General features: G+C 48.4%; 1 protein-coding gene across 1 annotated transcript in view; it reads left to right on the plus strand.

Moving 5' to 3' along the window:
* The first annotated feature begins 15,138 nt into the window (after nucleotides 1-15,138).
* Nucleotides 15,139-16,534, plus strand: part of PRPH2 (peripherin 2) — a 38,926-nt gene continuing 37,530 nt past the window's right edge. Inside the window, exon 1 of the mRNA XM_073673308.1 lies at nucleotides 15,139-15,719. Within this exon, the coding sequence (XP_073529409.1) occupies nucleotides 15,139-15,719 (581 nt within the window). The remainder of the gene's footprint in view (nucleotides 15,720-16,534) is intronic.

Raw genomic sequence — 16,534 nt, forward strand, 5'->3', positions numbered from 1 at the left:
CCATACTGCTAGCTTGCACTTGAAATGGGGCCTTTTAGTTTGGAGGAGGCCGAAGCTGGCCACTACCTCATGGCTGCTTCGGCAGCGAGGTATCCATACTCAGTCCCCAGCCGCCCGGCGGCCGGGTGTCCACGCTCGGTCCCCAGCCGCCAGGGGGGCGACCGGGTGTCCATACTCGGTCCCCAGCCACCCCGTGGCCGAGTGTCCACACACGGTCCCCAGCAGCCGCCTGGGGGCGGCTGGGTGTCCATAAACGGTCCCCAGCCGCCCCTATTTCTCCTGGGAACTTCCCCCACACTTTTCTTAGCCTGGCCTGCTTTAGGGCAGCATTGGACGAGCCCACCAGAGAACCAGACTCCTCCGGTGGGCCCTGGCTTCTCCATCAGGGGAGTTGAGAGTGCCAAGGTGAGGAGCATGATGATGATGATAGAAGTTAACATCTGCTTTGTTTTCTTGGAATGCAAGCGTAAGTGTGCAACCTGCCACCCACCAACCCCCAGGCTGCAATACCATACTGCTAGCTTGCACTTGAAATGGGGCCTTTTAGTTTGGAGGAGGCCGAAGCTGGCCACTACCTCATGACTGCTTCGGCAGCGAGGTATCCATACTCAGTCCCCAGCCGCCCGGCGGCCGGGTGTCCACGCTCGGTCCCCAGCCGCCAGGGGGCGGCCATATGTCCATACTTGGTCCCCAGGGGAGTTGAGAGTGCCAAGGTGAGGAGCATGATGATGATGATAGAAGTTAACATCTGCTTTGTTTTCTTGGAATGCAAGCGTAAGTGTGCAACCTGCCACCCACCAACCCCCAGGCTGCAATACCATACTGCTAGCTTGCACTTGAAATGGGGCCTTTTAGTTTGGAGGAGGCCGAAGCTGGCCACTACCTCATGACTGCTTCGGCAGCGAGGTATCCATACTCAGTCCCCAGCCGCCCGGCGGCCGGGTGTCCACGCTCGGTCCCCAGCCGCCAGGGGGCGGCCATGTGTCCATACTTGGTCCCCAGGGGAGTTGAGAGTGCCAAGGTGAGGAGCATGATGATGATGATAGAAGTTAGCATCTGCTTTGTTTTCTTGGAATGCAAGCGCATGTATGTAGTAGCGGCTAGGCCTGAGGTGGTCAGCGTTTTGGCGCATATCCTACCACCTCCGAGGATTGCTGGATGTTTTCCTGCTACTATCCCAGTTCTATGGCTCCCGTGAAAGCTTCAGATGATGAATGATGGATGAGGAGGTGGCAAAGGAGAAAGAGCAGGAGGAACAGGGACCATTCACATCAATATCAGGCCAGTCAACCACACATGTCTTGTAGGATATGTTTCTGTACCAAAAGGAGCGGTTCGGCTACACAGTTATAGGGCATGCAGTGAGTGCAATGCCTACCAAAAATTTCGAGGCACTCCAATGCCCCTTGGAAGTGACATGGAGGTCAGAAGGCCTTAACTAAACCTTTTTTTCCATTTATAGCAACTGGGTCTCCTGTGCACTGTTGGCCTAAGCAGTGAATGGAAGGCTTTCCAAAAATTATGAGGAACTGCAATGCCCCTTGAAACAGACGTGGATTACAGCATACTAAAAACCTTCTACCCATTATTGGGGAGTGGGTCTCCCTTAGTGTTCGCCTATGCATTGTAAAGCAAAAGCTGACTAAAATTAGGAGGAAATGCAATGCCAGTTGGAAGAATGATGGAGGTCGCAGTGGAATAAAAAGACAATATTAATGCCCCTTGGAAAAGTGGTGGAGGTCGCAGTAGCTTAATAAGACGGTTTTAATGCCCCTTGGAAAAGAGGTGGAGGTCGCAGTAGCTTAACAAGACGGTTTTAATGCCCTTTGGAAAAGTGGTGGAGGTCGCAGTAGCTTAACAAGATGGTTTTAATGCCCCTTGGAAGAATGGTGGAGGTTGAGGTAATAAAAAGACAATATCAATGCCCCTTGGAAAAGTGGTGGAGGTCGCAGTAGCTTAACAAGACGGCTTTAATGCCCCTTGGAAGAGACGTGGAGGTTGCAGTAGCTTAACAAGACGGTTTTAATGCCCCTTGGTAGAGACGTGGAGGTCGCAGTAGCTTAACAAGATGGTTTTAATGCCCCTTGGAAGAATGGTGGAGGTCGCAGTGGAGTAAAAAGACAATATCAATGCCCCTTGGAAAAGTGGTGGAGGTCGCAGTAGCTTAACAAGATGGTTTTAATGCCCCTAGGAAGAGACGTGGAGGTCGCAGTAGCTTAACAAGACGGTTTTAATGCCCCTTGGAAAAGTGGTGGAGGTCGCAGTAGCTTAATAAGACGGTTTTAATGCCCCTTGGAAAAGTAGTGGAGGTCGCAGTAGCTTAACAAGACAGTTTTAATGCCCCTTGGAAGAATGGTGGAGGTCGCAGTGGAATAAAAAGACAATAGCAATGCCCCTTGGAAAAGTGGTGGAGGTCGCAGTAGCTTAACAAGACAGTTTTAATACCCCTTGGAAGAGATGTGGAGGTCGCAGTAGCTTAACAAGACGGTTTTAATGCCCCTTGGAAGAGACGTGGAGGTCGCAGTAGCTTAATAAGACGGTTTTAATGCCCCTTGGAAGAATGGTGGAGGTTGCAGTGGAATAAAAAGACAATATCTGTTACACTCGCGCCCGGACTGACTGGCATGAGCGTGATTAGTGATCCCACTGTACCATGAGCTGAGCAGTGCCTGGAGGGGCGTAACTAAGTATCAACCCGATCCGACCAAGGTCACACGGCGGCTCAGTCGACTGCGTGAACCAGGGAGGAACCGAGCAGAGGGACCAGGTGCTACTCCAGGTCATACCCCGGTCACAGCTGTTTACCCACACCGGGGAATGCAGGAACAGGCAGGTTAGCTGGTATGCAGACAGGTGGGCACTGGCAGGCATGGCTGGTATGAAGGCAGGTGGGTACTAGCAGGCACGGCTGGTATGAAGGCAGGCGGGTGCTGACAGGCACGGCAGGAATGCAGACAGGCAGATACTGGCAGGTATGAACGCAGGCTGGATAGGGACAAGTACAAACTGGGATACAGGAACAGAGCCGCAGGTGCGGTGGACTAGCAGAGCTAAACCGCAGGAACGGTGAACAAGCAGAGCGGAGCAAAACTGCAGGTGCGGTGAACAAGCAGAGCGGAGCAAAACCGCAGGTGCGGTGAACAAGCAGAGCGGAGCAAAACCGCAGGTGCGGTGAACAAGCAGAGCGGAGCAAAACCGCAGATGCGGTGAACAAGCAGAGCAGAGCGGAACCGCAGGTGCGGTAAACAAGCGGAGCAGTGCGGAACCGCCGGAGCGGTGAACAAGCAGGGTAGAGCGGAACCGCAGATGCGGTAAAGAAGCAAAGCAGAGCTGAACCGCAGGTGCGGTAAACAAGCAGAGCAGAGCGGAACTACAGGGGCGGCAAACAAGCAGAGCAGAGCAGAACCGCCGGTGCGGTGAACAAGCAGAGCGGAACCGCAGGTGCGGTAAACGAGCGGAGCAGAGCGGAACCGCCAGAGCGGTAAACAAGCAGAGCAGAGCGGAACCACAGGTGCGGTAAACATGCAGAGCAGAGCTGAACCGCAGGTGCGGTAAACAAGGGCAGCAGAGAGGAACCGCAGGAGCGGTAAACAAGCAGAGCAGAGCGGAACCGCAGGTGCGGTAAGCAAGCAGAGCAGAGCGGAACCGCAGGTGCGGTAAACAAACAGAGCAGAGCGGAACTGCCGATGCGGTAAACAAGCAGAGCAGAGCGGAACCGCAGGTGCAGTAAACAAGTGTAGCAGAGCGGAACCGCCGGAGCGGTGAGCAAGCAGAGCAGAATAGAGCAGAAGGTGAAGGCAGACAGGACAGGGCTCTGTTCACATGGAACAGACTGGAAGATACAGGAAGATAGCTAGAACACAGGAGGTAAATACGGAGGCAGGGAAACAGAACGAGCAGAACCAGATACACACAAGGTACTTACAATGAAGTAGCGAGTGGACACAAAACTCACAAACAGAAGTACAGAGACAACGAGTTGGAGTCAGGTGCAGGTTCAGACACTGCAGGAAAAGGGAAAGGTACAGACATAGAGAAAAAACAGGTAACGGATTAGGACACTGTTCAGACAGGATCTGAACCAGGAACAAGATACAGGAACAAGCCTGGGAACTCAGCCCCCAGGGTGGCGGAAACTGACTAAAGTCACAAGTACAGGTAACAGGCCTGGGTATACAGCCCCCAGGGTGGCAGAAACAGACTAGATACAGGACAGGACCTGGCAACTCAGTTGCAAAGACAAACTGAGTGAAGGTGTTGCTCAGGCACCTCCTATTGGGTGGAGGGGGTTTAAGTATCCAGTGACTAACAGCAATAGGCTGGGGATGCATTAGGACTGTGCACACAGTAGCAATAAGAAACAAGAAGAAAGCCGCGCCGACGCCCTAAGTAATCAGACAAGAGACATGGACAGATCAGGTACTGGTGGAAAGAGTGCAGCATGGACTGACAGGTAAGAATGCGGTCTTGCATGGTGGGAGGTGGTGCACCATGCAAGCACGCCGCCTGGGATGTTACAATATCAATGCCCCTTGGAAAATTGGTGGAGGTCGCAGTAGCTTAACAAGATGGTTTTAATGCCCCTTGGAAGAATGGTGGAGATCGCAGTGGAATAAAAAGACAATATCAATGCCCCTTGGAAAAGTGGTGGAGGTCACAGTAGCTTAACAAGACGGTTTTAATGCCCCTTGGAAGAGACGTGGAGGTTGTAGTAGCTTAACAAGACGGTTTTAATGCCCCTTGGAAGAGACATGGAGGTCGCAGTAGCTTGACAAGACGGTTTTAATGTCCCTTGGAAGAATGGTGGAGGTCGCAGTGGAATAAAAAGACAATATCAATGCCCCTTGGAAGAGACGTGGAGGTTGCAGTAGCTTAACAAGATGGTTTTAATGCCCCTTAGAAGACACGTGGAGGTCGCAGTATCTTAACAAGACGGTTTTAATGCCCTTTGGAAGAATGGTGAAGGTCGCAGTGGAATAAAAAGATAATATCAATGCCCCTTGGAAAAGTGGTGGAGGTTGCAGTAGCTTAACAAGATGGTTTTAATGCCCCATTGGAAAAGTGGTGGAGGTCGCAGTAGCTTAACAAGATGGTTTCAATGCCCCTTGGAAAAGTGGTGGAGGTCGCAGTAGCTTAACAAGACGTTTTTAATGCCCCTTGGAAGAATGGTGGAGGTCGCAGTGGAATAAAAAAACAATATCAATGCCCCTTGGAAAAGTGGTGGAGGTCGCAGTAGCTTAACAAGACGGTTTTAATGCCCCTTGGAAGAATGGTGGAGGTCGCAGTGGAATAAAAAGACAATATCAATGCCCCTTGGAAAAGTGGTGCAGGTCGCAGTAGCTTAACAAGACGGTTTTAATGCCCCTTGGAAGAATGGTGGAGGTCGCAGTGGAATAAAAAGACAATATCAATGCCCCTTGGAAAAGTGGTGCAGGTCGCAGTAGCTTAACAAGACGGTTTTAATGCCCCTTGGAAGAATGGTGGAGGTCGCAGTGGAATAAAAAGACAATATCAATGCCCCTTGGAAAAGTGGTGGAGGTCGCAGTAGCTTAACAAGACGGTTTTAGTGCCCCTTTGGAAGAAATGTGGAGGTTGCAGTAGCTTAACTAGACTGTTTTAATGCCCCTTGGAAGAAACGTGAAGGTCGCAGTATCTTAACAAGACTGTTTTCATGCCCCTTACAAGAGCCATGCAGTACAGCATATTAAAAAACATTATTCCCATTATTGGGGAGTGGGTCTCCCATAGTCTTTGCCTATGCCTTCCAAGCAAAAGCTGCCAAAAATTAGGACAGAGGAACTTGCAATGCTGGCAACACGGACCACGGTCACCCTGGTGGTATAGTGGTGGTGGAGGCTGAGGATAAGGAGAAGAGCAAAATACAGCCGAAATGAGGAAGCATATACCCATGTGTGGGTGTGAAGCGGTGCATGGGAATACACCTCCCGAAATAACACAGTGGATTTAACTTTATGTTACTCTGCTGTCATTTGGTGGTGATGAGAAGTCTGGCCCAATCCAGCCCTTGTTCATTTTGATAAGGGTCAGCTTGTCAGCATTGTCAGTTGACAGGCGAGTGCGCTAATCAGTTATAATTCCCCCAGCGGCACTAAAAACGTGCTCCGGTAACACGCTTGCGGCAAGGCAGGCCAGGACCTCCAAGGCATACAGAGCGAGTTCATTCCAAGTGTCCAGCTTGGATACCCAGTAATTAAAAGGCACAGAGGAATCACGGAGGAGGCTGGTACGGTCGGCAAGGTACTCCCTCACCATCTTTTGAAACTTTCCACTCCTTGTGAGAGTACCCCACGCCTCAGGACCTGTAAGCTGGGCGGGTCTCAGAAAACTGTCCCAGAATGTTGACAGTGTTCCCCTGCCTCTGCTGGATTGGAGTTGCGTCTTTCTCGCCTGTACGCCTTGGGTGGTCAACGAACTGTGACCTCTGCCGCTAGCGTGTTCAGATGGGAATTTTTTTAACAGTTCTGCAGCAAGGGCCTTCTGGTACTGCCACATTTTTGTAGACCTCTCCACCTCAGGAATAAGAGACTGAAAGTTCTCCTTGTCGCGGGGGTCTAAAAGTGTCACCAACCAGTAATGACTGTCACCCAACATTTTGACAATGTGAGGGTCACGGTTAAGGCAGCACAACATAAAGTCAGCCATACGTGCCAGACTGGTAACGGGCAAGACTTCCGTGTCCTCACCAAGATGACGACTGACCATGCTCTCCTCCTCCTCCTCCTCCCCCCTGTCCTCAGGCCACCCACGCTCAACCGACTGTATGACAGTTGTACAGGTACTACCGTCTACAGCGCATGATACCAGTTCCTGTTCTTCCTCCTCCTCCTCCTCTCCCTCATTGTCCCCCCATACTCTGGCTGCAATGCCTCCTCTTTAATTCTCTGCAGAGAGCGTTGCAAAAGACAGACAAGTGGAATGCTGCCGCCACTCACCATCTTGGTGGACTCCTCAAAGTTTGTCAGGATGGTACATATGTCAGACATTCAGGTCCACTCCTGAGGTCTTATGTGTGGAGTCTGACCTGAATATCGACGGCCTTGTTACAGCTGGTACTCCACAACTGCTCTCTTCTGCTCACAAATCCTTTGCAACATGTGGAGGGTAGAGTTCCAACGTGTGGGGACATCACACACCAGTCGGTGTGCCGGAAGCTGCAAACGCTGCTGCAACACAGCAAGGGCGGTGGAAGCTGTAGCCGACTTCCGAAAATGAGCTGACAGGCGGCGTACTTTGACGAGCAGATCTGGCAACTCGGGGTACGATTTAAGAAACCGCTGAACCACGAGGTTAAGCACATGAGCCAGGCATGGTACGTGTGTGATCTCGCCTCGCCTCAGAGCCGCCACGAGGTTACGGCCATTGTCACACACGACCATGCCTGGATGTAGGTTCAGCGGTCTCAGCCACAGATCTGCCTGCTCTTTCACAGCTGTCCACAACTCACAAGCAGTGTAAGGTTTATCATGTAAGCTTATGAGTTTCAGCACAGCCTGTTGTCGCTTGGCTGAGGCAGTACTGCAGTGCTTCCAGCTTGTAACTGATGCGGTGATATCTGAAATGGAGGCTGAGGAGGATGAGGAGGAGGATGATGCACAGGAGCTGTACACTGTGGGGGCAACTCTGACTGACTTAGGGCCCGCAATCCTCGGTGTGGGGAGGATGTGTTCCGCCCCAAGGTCCGACTGGGTCCCGGCTTCCACTATGTTTACCCAGTGTGCCGTCAGGGAGATGTACCGTCCCTGGCCACAAGTACTTGTCCACATGTCCGTTGTCAGGTGGACTCTCCCAGTAACTGCGTTGTTGAGGGCACGGCCGATGTTTTGGGACACGTGCTTGTGTAGTGCGGGGATGGCACACCGGGCAAAATAGTGTCGGCTGGGGACCGAGTACCGAGGGACGGCCACCGCCATAAAGTTGCGGTAGGATTCCGTCTCCACCAGCCTAAAAGGCAGCATTTCCAACGCAAGCAGTCGTGAAATGTGCAAATTTAGGACTGTGGCCTGTGGGGCGTTGGCTGCGAATTTGCGCTTTCGTTCAAAGCTCTGGGATATGGACAATTGAACGCTGCGGTGGGACGTGGACGTGGACGTTGATGCTGTTTCTTGAGAAACTGCCATAACAAGTGAAGACTGAGAGGAGGGGGCATCTTTGCATGCAGTATGGACAGGGGATTGCCTTGCACGCACAACAGGGGGTTCTATTACACGCACAACAGCGGAAGAAGCAGTGGTGACACCCGCTGACACTGGTCGTGGACCCTGGGGTTCGCCCCACAAAGTCGGGTGCTTTGCTGACATGTGCCTGATCATGCTGGTGGTGGTCAGGCTGGTAGTTTTGTCACCCCTGCTGATGCTGGCATGGCACGTGGTAAAAATGGCCTATTTGGGGTTATCAGCAGAGTCTTTAAAAAAATTCCAGACTCTGGAAGACCTACCGGTTGTACTGACAACGTCCCTCATGTTGGTGTTACAGGGAACTGTTGCCCGCCTTCTGTGTGCGGCCACCACACTGCTTCTTCCAGCCTGTTGGGGTACTCTGCCTCCCTCCCCCTGTGTGCTGCTGGCCTCGCTCTGCGTGTCCTCCTGCCACATTGGGTCAGTTACTAGATCATCCACCACCTCCTCCTCTTCCACTTGCGCACCACGATCCTCCTCCTCACTTCGTGGCAATTGTGTCTCGTCATCGTCCACCTCTTATGACAAATTGCCAGCGTCGACTTCCTGTGGCCGTGGCTGTTCAAATATTTGGGCATCGCTACATGGGATCTCCTCTTCCACCACTTCAAGCAGAGCAGGCGAGGGGCACAAATATGGAAATGGACCAGTGAACAGCTCTTCAGAGTGTCCAAGTGTGGGATCAGTTGCTGTCTGACGACACTCGGCATGGTGGGAGGAAGAAGCATCAGGGTGAGGAGGAGTATGCGGTCGAGACTCACGGCTACTAAAACTTGACCGCGTGGAAGACAGACCGGAGGTGGTGGTGCTCAGGTAACTGGAAGTATTATCTTCTATCCAATTAATAACCTGTTCACACTGATCAGTTTGCAATACTGGTGTTGTAGTGTGCTTCCCTAGTAATTCGGTCAAGAAGTGGGAGCGAGAAGATGTGGCTGTTGGTTGTGGCAGATTTTCACCTTGGCCACAGCCCCATCCTCTACACGCACCATCACCAGAACGTCCAGTTCCACGTCCCTTGCCACGCGCCTTGCCCATTGTAAAGGAAGTAAAATAGCTTACACTCGCACTATCAATGGAAAAAGGGTAATAAAAAGGAGATTAGAACCGTGGAAGAGGAAATCCACAGTTCTATTTCTCTGGCCTACAGCAGAATCTTTTAAACAGATATATTGGTGTCTGACCAGTCAGGGAGACACTATTACAGTTTTTTTACGGCAAAAAATGACAAAAGCAGGATAATACAGAGATTTGACCCGTGGAACTGCAGAACCACAGTTCTATTTCTCTGGCCTACACCAGACTCTTTTAAACAGATATATTGGTGTCTGACCAGTCAGGGGGACACTATTACAGTTTTCTTTTACGGCAAAAAATGCCAAAAGCAGGATAATACAGAGATTTGACCCGTGGAACTGCAAAACCACAGTTCTATTTCTCTGGCCTACATCAGACTCTTTTAAACAGATATATTGGTGTCTGAACAGTCAGGGAGACACTATTACAGTTTTTTTTTATGGCAAAAAATGCCAAAAACAGGATAATACAGAGATTTGACCCGTGGAACTGCAAAACCACAGTTCTATTTCTCTGGCCTACACCAGACTCTTTTTAAACAGATATATTTGTGTCTGAACAGTCACAGACACACTCAATTTTTTTTTTTTTTGGGGGGGAGGGGATTCCAAAAGGTTAATAAGACGCGTATTTGTACAGTCTGACTGAGGGAAAAAAAAATACAGGATTTAGATGAAAAAAAAAAGGATTTTTCCTGGCCCCTGAGACCGGGGGATAAGTCTAGCAATTTGACCAACAGGATCACACAGGACTGTAATACACTGTTTGTTGGTATAACCACTGCATCTCCTATACAGCCTGCCTTCCTGCCTGATATCTGGGATGGATATTAGTCCTGAGAAGGACTGTTTGTTTGATTTGGCAGGCTTTAGAGACCCTACACTACCTATTTCGCACTATATATATCTCTCCCTAACTCAGCCGCACTCTCCCTACACTGTCTGATCCAGAGCGACTGTGTCCAAGATGGCGGCGCCCGGTTTTAAATACTCGAGGTGACGCTGTGCGGCCAGCCAATCACTGTAATACCCACAAACCTCATGGCTGCGGCATTACAGTGACTGGCTGGCAATCCTTGCATGTTCATTGGTTCTGTAAAGAGCGCCAAACGTGCAGGGCGGGGACCCGAGCTCCCGCCCGAGTAACCCGGAAATGCTCGGTGCTCGCCGAACATCCCGAGTAGTGACATGGTCGGGCGAGTACCGAGCAGTGTCGAGCATGCTCGCTCAACACTAGTAAACACAAGACGTATCGACCTAAATTTTTTTTTTACGAAAAGTACAACGTGCCACAAAAAAAGAGCAATCTCAGCATCGCTGGGATATGAGGAAACATTCCAGAATTATTACCACATAAAGTGACACACGTCGGATTTGAAAAATTGGTCTCGGTCGCTAAGAAAATAGGAAATATAAACATTTTCCCCATGCATAAAGGCATTCTGTGCTTCGGACATATCACCAAACCACCTAAGGTAGCAGTAGGAGAGTTGAGAAATAGTGGTCCACCAGTTGTAATTTAATAATTTAGTGTCGGGTAGATCATATCATTCTTTTTAAATAATACCTAATTAAAGGGAATCTGTTACCAGGTTTTTGCTACCCCATCTGAGAACACCATGAGGTAGGGCCAGAAACCCTGATTCCAGCGATGTATCACTTACTACTGTTTTTTCTGCAGTAGATCTACCAGTTCTCTGAATGCTGAGCTCTGTATAACCCCGCCCACACCACTGATTGGCTGCTTTCTGTGAACACTGTGCATAAGCAGAAAGCTGTCAATCAGTGGTAGGGCGGGGTTGGACTATCTGGTAGATTTACTAGTCCTCTAGTGAATAATATCCTGATAATAAAACAGTACTTTTCTAAAAACTACAACATGCATCCCAGTAAGTGTAACATACCAGGCGGCGTCCTTGCATAGTGGTCCATCTCCCACTGTGCAAGAGCGCGCACTTGATCTCCAGTCCAGTCTGCTAGCCTGGCTTCCCTCCATGCTGTCTGCTTGCCTCTGTTTCTGCTGCTTAAGGGCGGTGCCCGATCACTTCCTGCTTCTTGTAGCTGCGGCTGACACACCCCTAATGCGTCATCAGCCTATTGCTGTCTGTCACCTGGTATTTAACCCAGCTCTTTCCTGGAATCCATGCCTGAGCATTATGTTCTGTCAGTTGGCTTCCAGTCACTGATGTGCCAGGTCTTGTCTATGCTTCCTGCCTTGCGGTATCAGTTCCCATGTCTGAACTGTGTCCTGTCTGAACTATCTTCTAGCCTGTTGTCTTCTGCCTATCCTGGAGGCTGTATTTCCAGGCCAGTCTGAATACTCTCCTAGCCTGTTCTTTCCGCCTTCTAGGGGCCGCATACCTAGACCCTTTCCTGTATCTTGCCTGTTCCTGTCTGAATACTCTCCTAGCCTGTTACCTGTTTTTCTCTATGTCCGTACCTTCCCTTTTCCTGCAGAATCTGATCCCGTACCTAACTCCTACTCGTTGTCCCTGTACTCCCGTTTGTGAGTTTAGAGTCCACTCACTACTTCATTGCAAGTATCCCGTGTGTACCTGGTTCTGCCTTTCCCTTCCAGTCTGTTCCGTGTGAACAGAGCCCTGTCCCCTCAGCTCTGCCTTGCTCACCGCTCTGGCGGTTCTTGCCTGCTCTGCCTTGCTCGCTGCTCCGGCAGTCTCGCTCTGCTCTGACCCTTTGCTCGCTGCTCCGGCAGTCTCGCTCTGCTCTGACCCTTTGCTCGCTGCTCCGGCAGTCTCGCTCTGCTCTGACCCTTTGCTCGCTGCTCCGGCAGTCTCGCTCTGCTCTGACCCTTTGCTCGCTGCTCCGGCAGTCTCGCTCTGCTCTGACCCTTTGCTCGCTGCTCCGGCAGTCTCGCTCTGCTCTGACCCTTTGCTCGCTGCTATGGCAGTCTCTCTTTGCTCTGACCCTTTGCTCGCTGCTCCGGCAGTCTCGCTCTGCTCTGACCCTATGCTCACTGCTTCGGCAGTCTCGCTCTGCTCTGACCCTTTGCTCGCTGCTCCGGCAGTCTCGCTCTGCTCTGACCCTTTGCTCGCTGCTTCGGCAGTCTCGTCCTGCTCCTCTCTCGCTCACCGCTCCAGACGACCTTTTCCTGCTCTTCTCTCGCTCACTGCTCCCGGCGGTCTCGTCCTGTTCTGCTCTTGCTCGCCGCTCTGGGCGGCCTCACTCTGCTGTTTGTCCACCGCATCTGCGGTTCTGTTCCTGAGTCCCAGTCTGTACTGGGTCCTATCCACTCGGTGCTCCAACCTGTCGTTCCTGCCAGTACCTCGCTGCCTGCATACCAGTCGTGCTTACCAGCATCCGCCAGTCTGCATACCAGCCGTGTCTGCCTATACCCAGCAGTCTGTGTGCCAGCCTAACCTGCCTGTTCCTGTATTCCCCTGTGTGGGTCAATAGCCGTGTCCGGGGTCTGTCCTGGAGTAGCACCTGGTCCCTCTGCTCGGTTCCTCCTTGGTGCACTGGCGTCGTATGCCGTCGTGCGACCCTGGTCGGATCGGGTGGATACTTAGTTACGCCCCTCCAGGCATTCACTCTCTGGCACGGTCCAGTGGAATCACTACATATACACGCACACGCCACTCAGCCCGGGCGTGTGCATTACAGTAAGTGACACATCGCTGGAATCAGGGTCTCTGCCCCTATATAATGCTGCTCTCAAATTAGGAAGCAAAAACAGCTGGAAGATTCCCTTTAAAGTGATGTTTTAATCATTTAAGTGGATATGGCGGAAGAAGGGTAACATTTTTCTGATAAAGACTTTATTTTCTATATTCTTTTTTGTGAACTAATTATGTTCAAAGTTCAGGTGATTGACTAATATAGCTGACTACTATGCAGGGCTATCTCTGTTAGTCCCCCTGATATTGAATGAATGCTTCATTTAAGCAGGATACTTACAATCCATTATCTATCGATGTGAAGAGGTGATGACTGTTGTTTATGGTCCAACTCAGTGGAACTGCTTTGTTTTTAGGTGACATTCCTGGATAAGCTGACATTCATGAGGAATAACACTATTATTATTTTATCATTTGTATCCTGCATTTGTGAACCATTTTCTCATGAGCGTCTTTCAGTCTTTAGCTTCTTTTTGCACCCCTCCCCTCTCTATAGACTTTTATAGGCAACAACTGTAATCTGATCCCTCAGTGACCTGAAAGTCTGTCTTCATTGGAGACGGGTTTGAGCAGTAAGTTCAGGAGCATTGGGATCACGGCATATTTGTAAGCCATTTTCTCGTGAGTGTCTTTCAGTCTTTAGCTTCTTTTTACACCCTTCCCCTCTCTATAGACTTTAAGAGGCAGCAATTGTAATATGATCCCTCAGTGAGCTGAAAGTCTGTCTTCATTAAAGATGGGATTAAGTAGTAAATTTAGGGGCATTGGGGAATATGACATTTTTGTCTAATAATATACACTATGATAATAAATTTGGAATAAGATATGACAACAATAATAAATCTCCACTTGTACTATTGAATGAAAGAAAAAATTGTAACAATGGTTATTTTTTAATGTTCTAGATGTGGCCCCTTAGGTAGTCCAAAAGAATGTAGTACTGTTTTTGTTGGGTTGGAGGAGAAACCTCCAGCTCATTAGATTCAATGCAATTTATGCTAGAAAGTGGTAAAAATATTCTGACAATCGACAGCCTAAACATACGGGAAATTCTTTAAAAAGTTGTTTTAATTTTTAATTCATAAATCAATAGTACACATGACAATAAGGAACTATGTAACATATCATATCAATCTGTTTGTTTCTCCTCCTGGATTGATCTTTCACTCTTAATTCATAGGTAAAATCTGTATTCAGTAAAGACTGATAATCACATTCCTGAGAAAGCAGATGACAGTTGGTGTTTTTAAAATTCTATGGAGGGGGGAGGAGCTAGAGGAACACACAGACATTCTGCTGCAAGTTCTCCTGGAAAGTTTTCTTAAGAACTTTCTAAGCACCAACCGTCATCTCCTATCTCAGTAATGGGAACGTCTTTATTCACGGAAGACAGATTTTAACCGTGTATTGAGAATTTTGAGAATGAATAATTAGTCCCATAGGAGAAAAAAATAGATGTCTCTAATAAGATATTTTACAAAATTTCAGGTGTTCTATTGATTTATGAAAAAAAAAAACCCTCTTGAAATCTTGATAAATTAGTGTCTTCAGAGTATTTTTATCATGTTGGCCTGGACAGACCATACATTTATTATCAACCCAAACAAACCCTAATCCCTTGTGTACTGATTGCCATGACCTGAAGTCATAATTGGGGTCCTTTTGATGTTTACTTTAGTTCCTCCAGTCTTCTATGTGAACAACTTTGCAAAGTGACATATTTATGTCCTAAACTGCTTTATGCCCAATGGTTGAAAACTTTTTTAAGTGCTTTTTTCCTAATTTATTATAGAATAATAGTTGCCAGGCTGTGAAGTGCATCATACTATGCGGAAGGAGGAATCCAGTAACCAGTATAACTAGGATTATTTCTACTGATTATCAGGTTGGCAGAGATTCTTACAAATGGGATGAAGGAGATTAGAGGTATTTAGGTGACGTACAGCACTTGTAGATTTAATCATCTGAAACTTTCAGCCTTCTCCTTCGGTGGGAACTAGGCCACCAGATATAGCTGTAGCTCCTCACGGTTGATAATATTTCAGAATTGCATTTTAAGTCCAGTAGAAAAAGGCATTTTCTCCCTCCATTTTTGGGGTAGGGTGGTCAATATGAAAGAACCAAACCCCCTGCAGCCACTTATGGACTGACGGCAACTTCAAAATCGATTTATTCTTCCACTATAAGAACCATTGAAAATTTAAGCAAAGCCCCCATCTTCTCTCGGTCAACATGGCGATGATGAAAATGAAATTTAACTTAAGGAAACGTGTCAAATTGGCACAGGGGATATGGCTGTTGAATTGGTGCAGCGTTCTAGCCGGCATTGCTCTGTTTGCCATGGGATTGTTCCTTAAAATTGAACTGAGGAAGAGAAGCGAAGTGATGGATAATGCGGAAAGCCATTTTGTGCCCAATTCCCTCATCGTTATGGGGGCACTGGTCTGTTCCCTTAACGCGTTTGCTGGCAAAATCTGTTACGATTCTCTGGATCCTGCAAAATTTGCTAAGTGGAGGCCTATGCTGAAACCTTACCTGTTCATCTGTATGATCTTCAACATCTTCATTTTCTTCATTGCCGTGTTGTGTTTGGTGACCCGAGGGTCTTTGGAGAGCACCCTGGCGCATGGGCTGAAGAGTGGGATGCGTTACTACAAGGATACAGACACCCCAGGGAGATGCTTCATGAAGAAGACCATTGATCTGCTCCAGATTGAGTTCAAATGCTGTGGGAACAATGGCTACAGAGATTGGTTTGAGCTTCAATGGGTCAGCAACCGATACCTGGACTTCAGTTCCAAGGAGGTGAAAGAGTAAGTAGACACAAGCCACGTACAACACATTGGGATACTGTCATGTTCTCTCTGATTTTCTGCAGATCACATACAATCCAATGGATCTGATATTTTTAAATCCAATGGATCTGATATTTTTACCCATTTGCGTACTGTAATAATCATTATGATCTAATATTCTCAGATTTTCTATAAAACCTATAGGGTATAAATGGGCTTTCCAAAATCTATGTCTTCAGAGTTATGTTGTTTGTGGACTGTACTTTTATTTATTTTTTTCAGTATGTTTACCTGCAGTCCTATGTAAGTCTAAGATATCACAAAATGTAATAAAGCTGAATTTGTATTTCTTTGTTATATCATCAATACCCACTTAATCTATGTTTGGTTCCGTACGACTGTAGGATGGAGGAATCTATGGAGAGCTATCATGTGTCACCTATATTACGGGTGTCTTCTTATAGGTCTTTGACCACCCTCAGACACCCATGACCATGTATGACTGCCATCTATGTGCTCCCTGTTACTATGCCCTTTACGTATATGTATGTATTAGTCATATGTGTATTCTTAGGGCTGGTTCTCTTCACTGCAGATCTGGACTAGAGTCCTTGATTGGATTATCTGCAGAATCTGGGTCATGCTGTCCGTAGACACAAGGGCAATGACCAGATAAATACTTACATGCAACGTACAGTCGTTCCATTTGAATTGCAATTAACTAGTATGCTAAAAAATTTGGCAATAAAATCTAATATGAGGCCAGTCAACCCTTTGTGTCCATGTTACCCGTAATGAGCACATAACTGCTCCAACCTCTCAATGTTTGACTT

Source organism: Phyllobates terribilis, unplaced genomic scaffold (assembly GCF_046119375.1).
Source record: "Phyllobates terribilis strain yellow unplaced genomic scaffold, ASM4611937v1 Scaffold_3__8_contigs__length_932513732, whole genome shotgun sequence".
Taxonomy (NCBI): Eukaryota; Metazoa; Chordata; class Amphibia; order Anura; family Dendrobatidae; genus Phyllobates; species Phyllobates terribilis.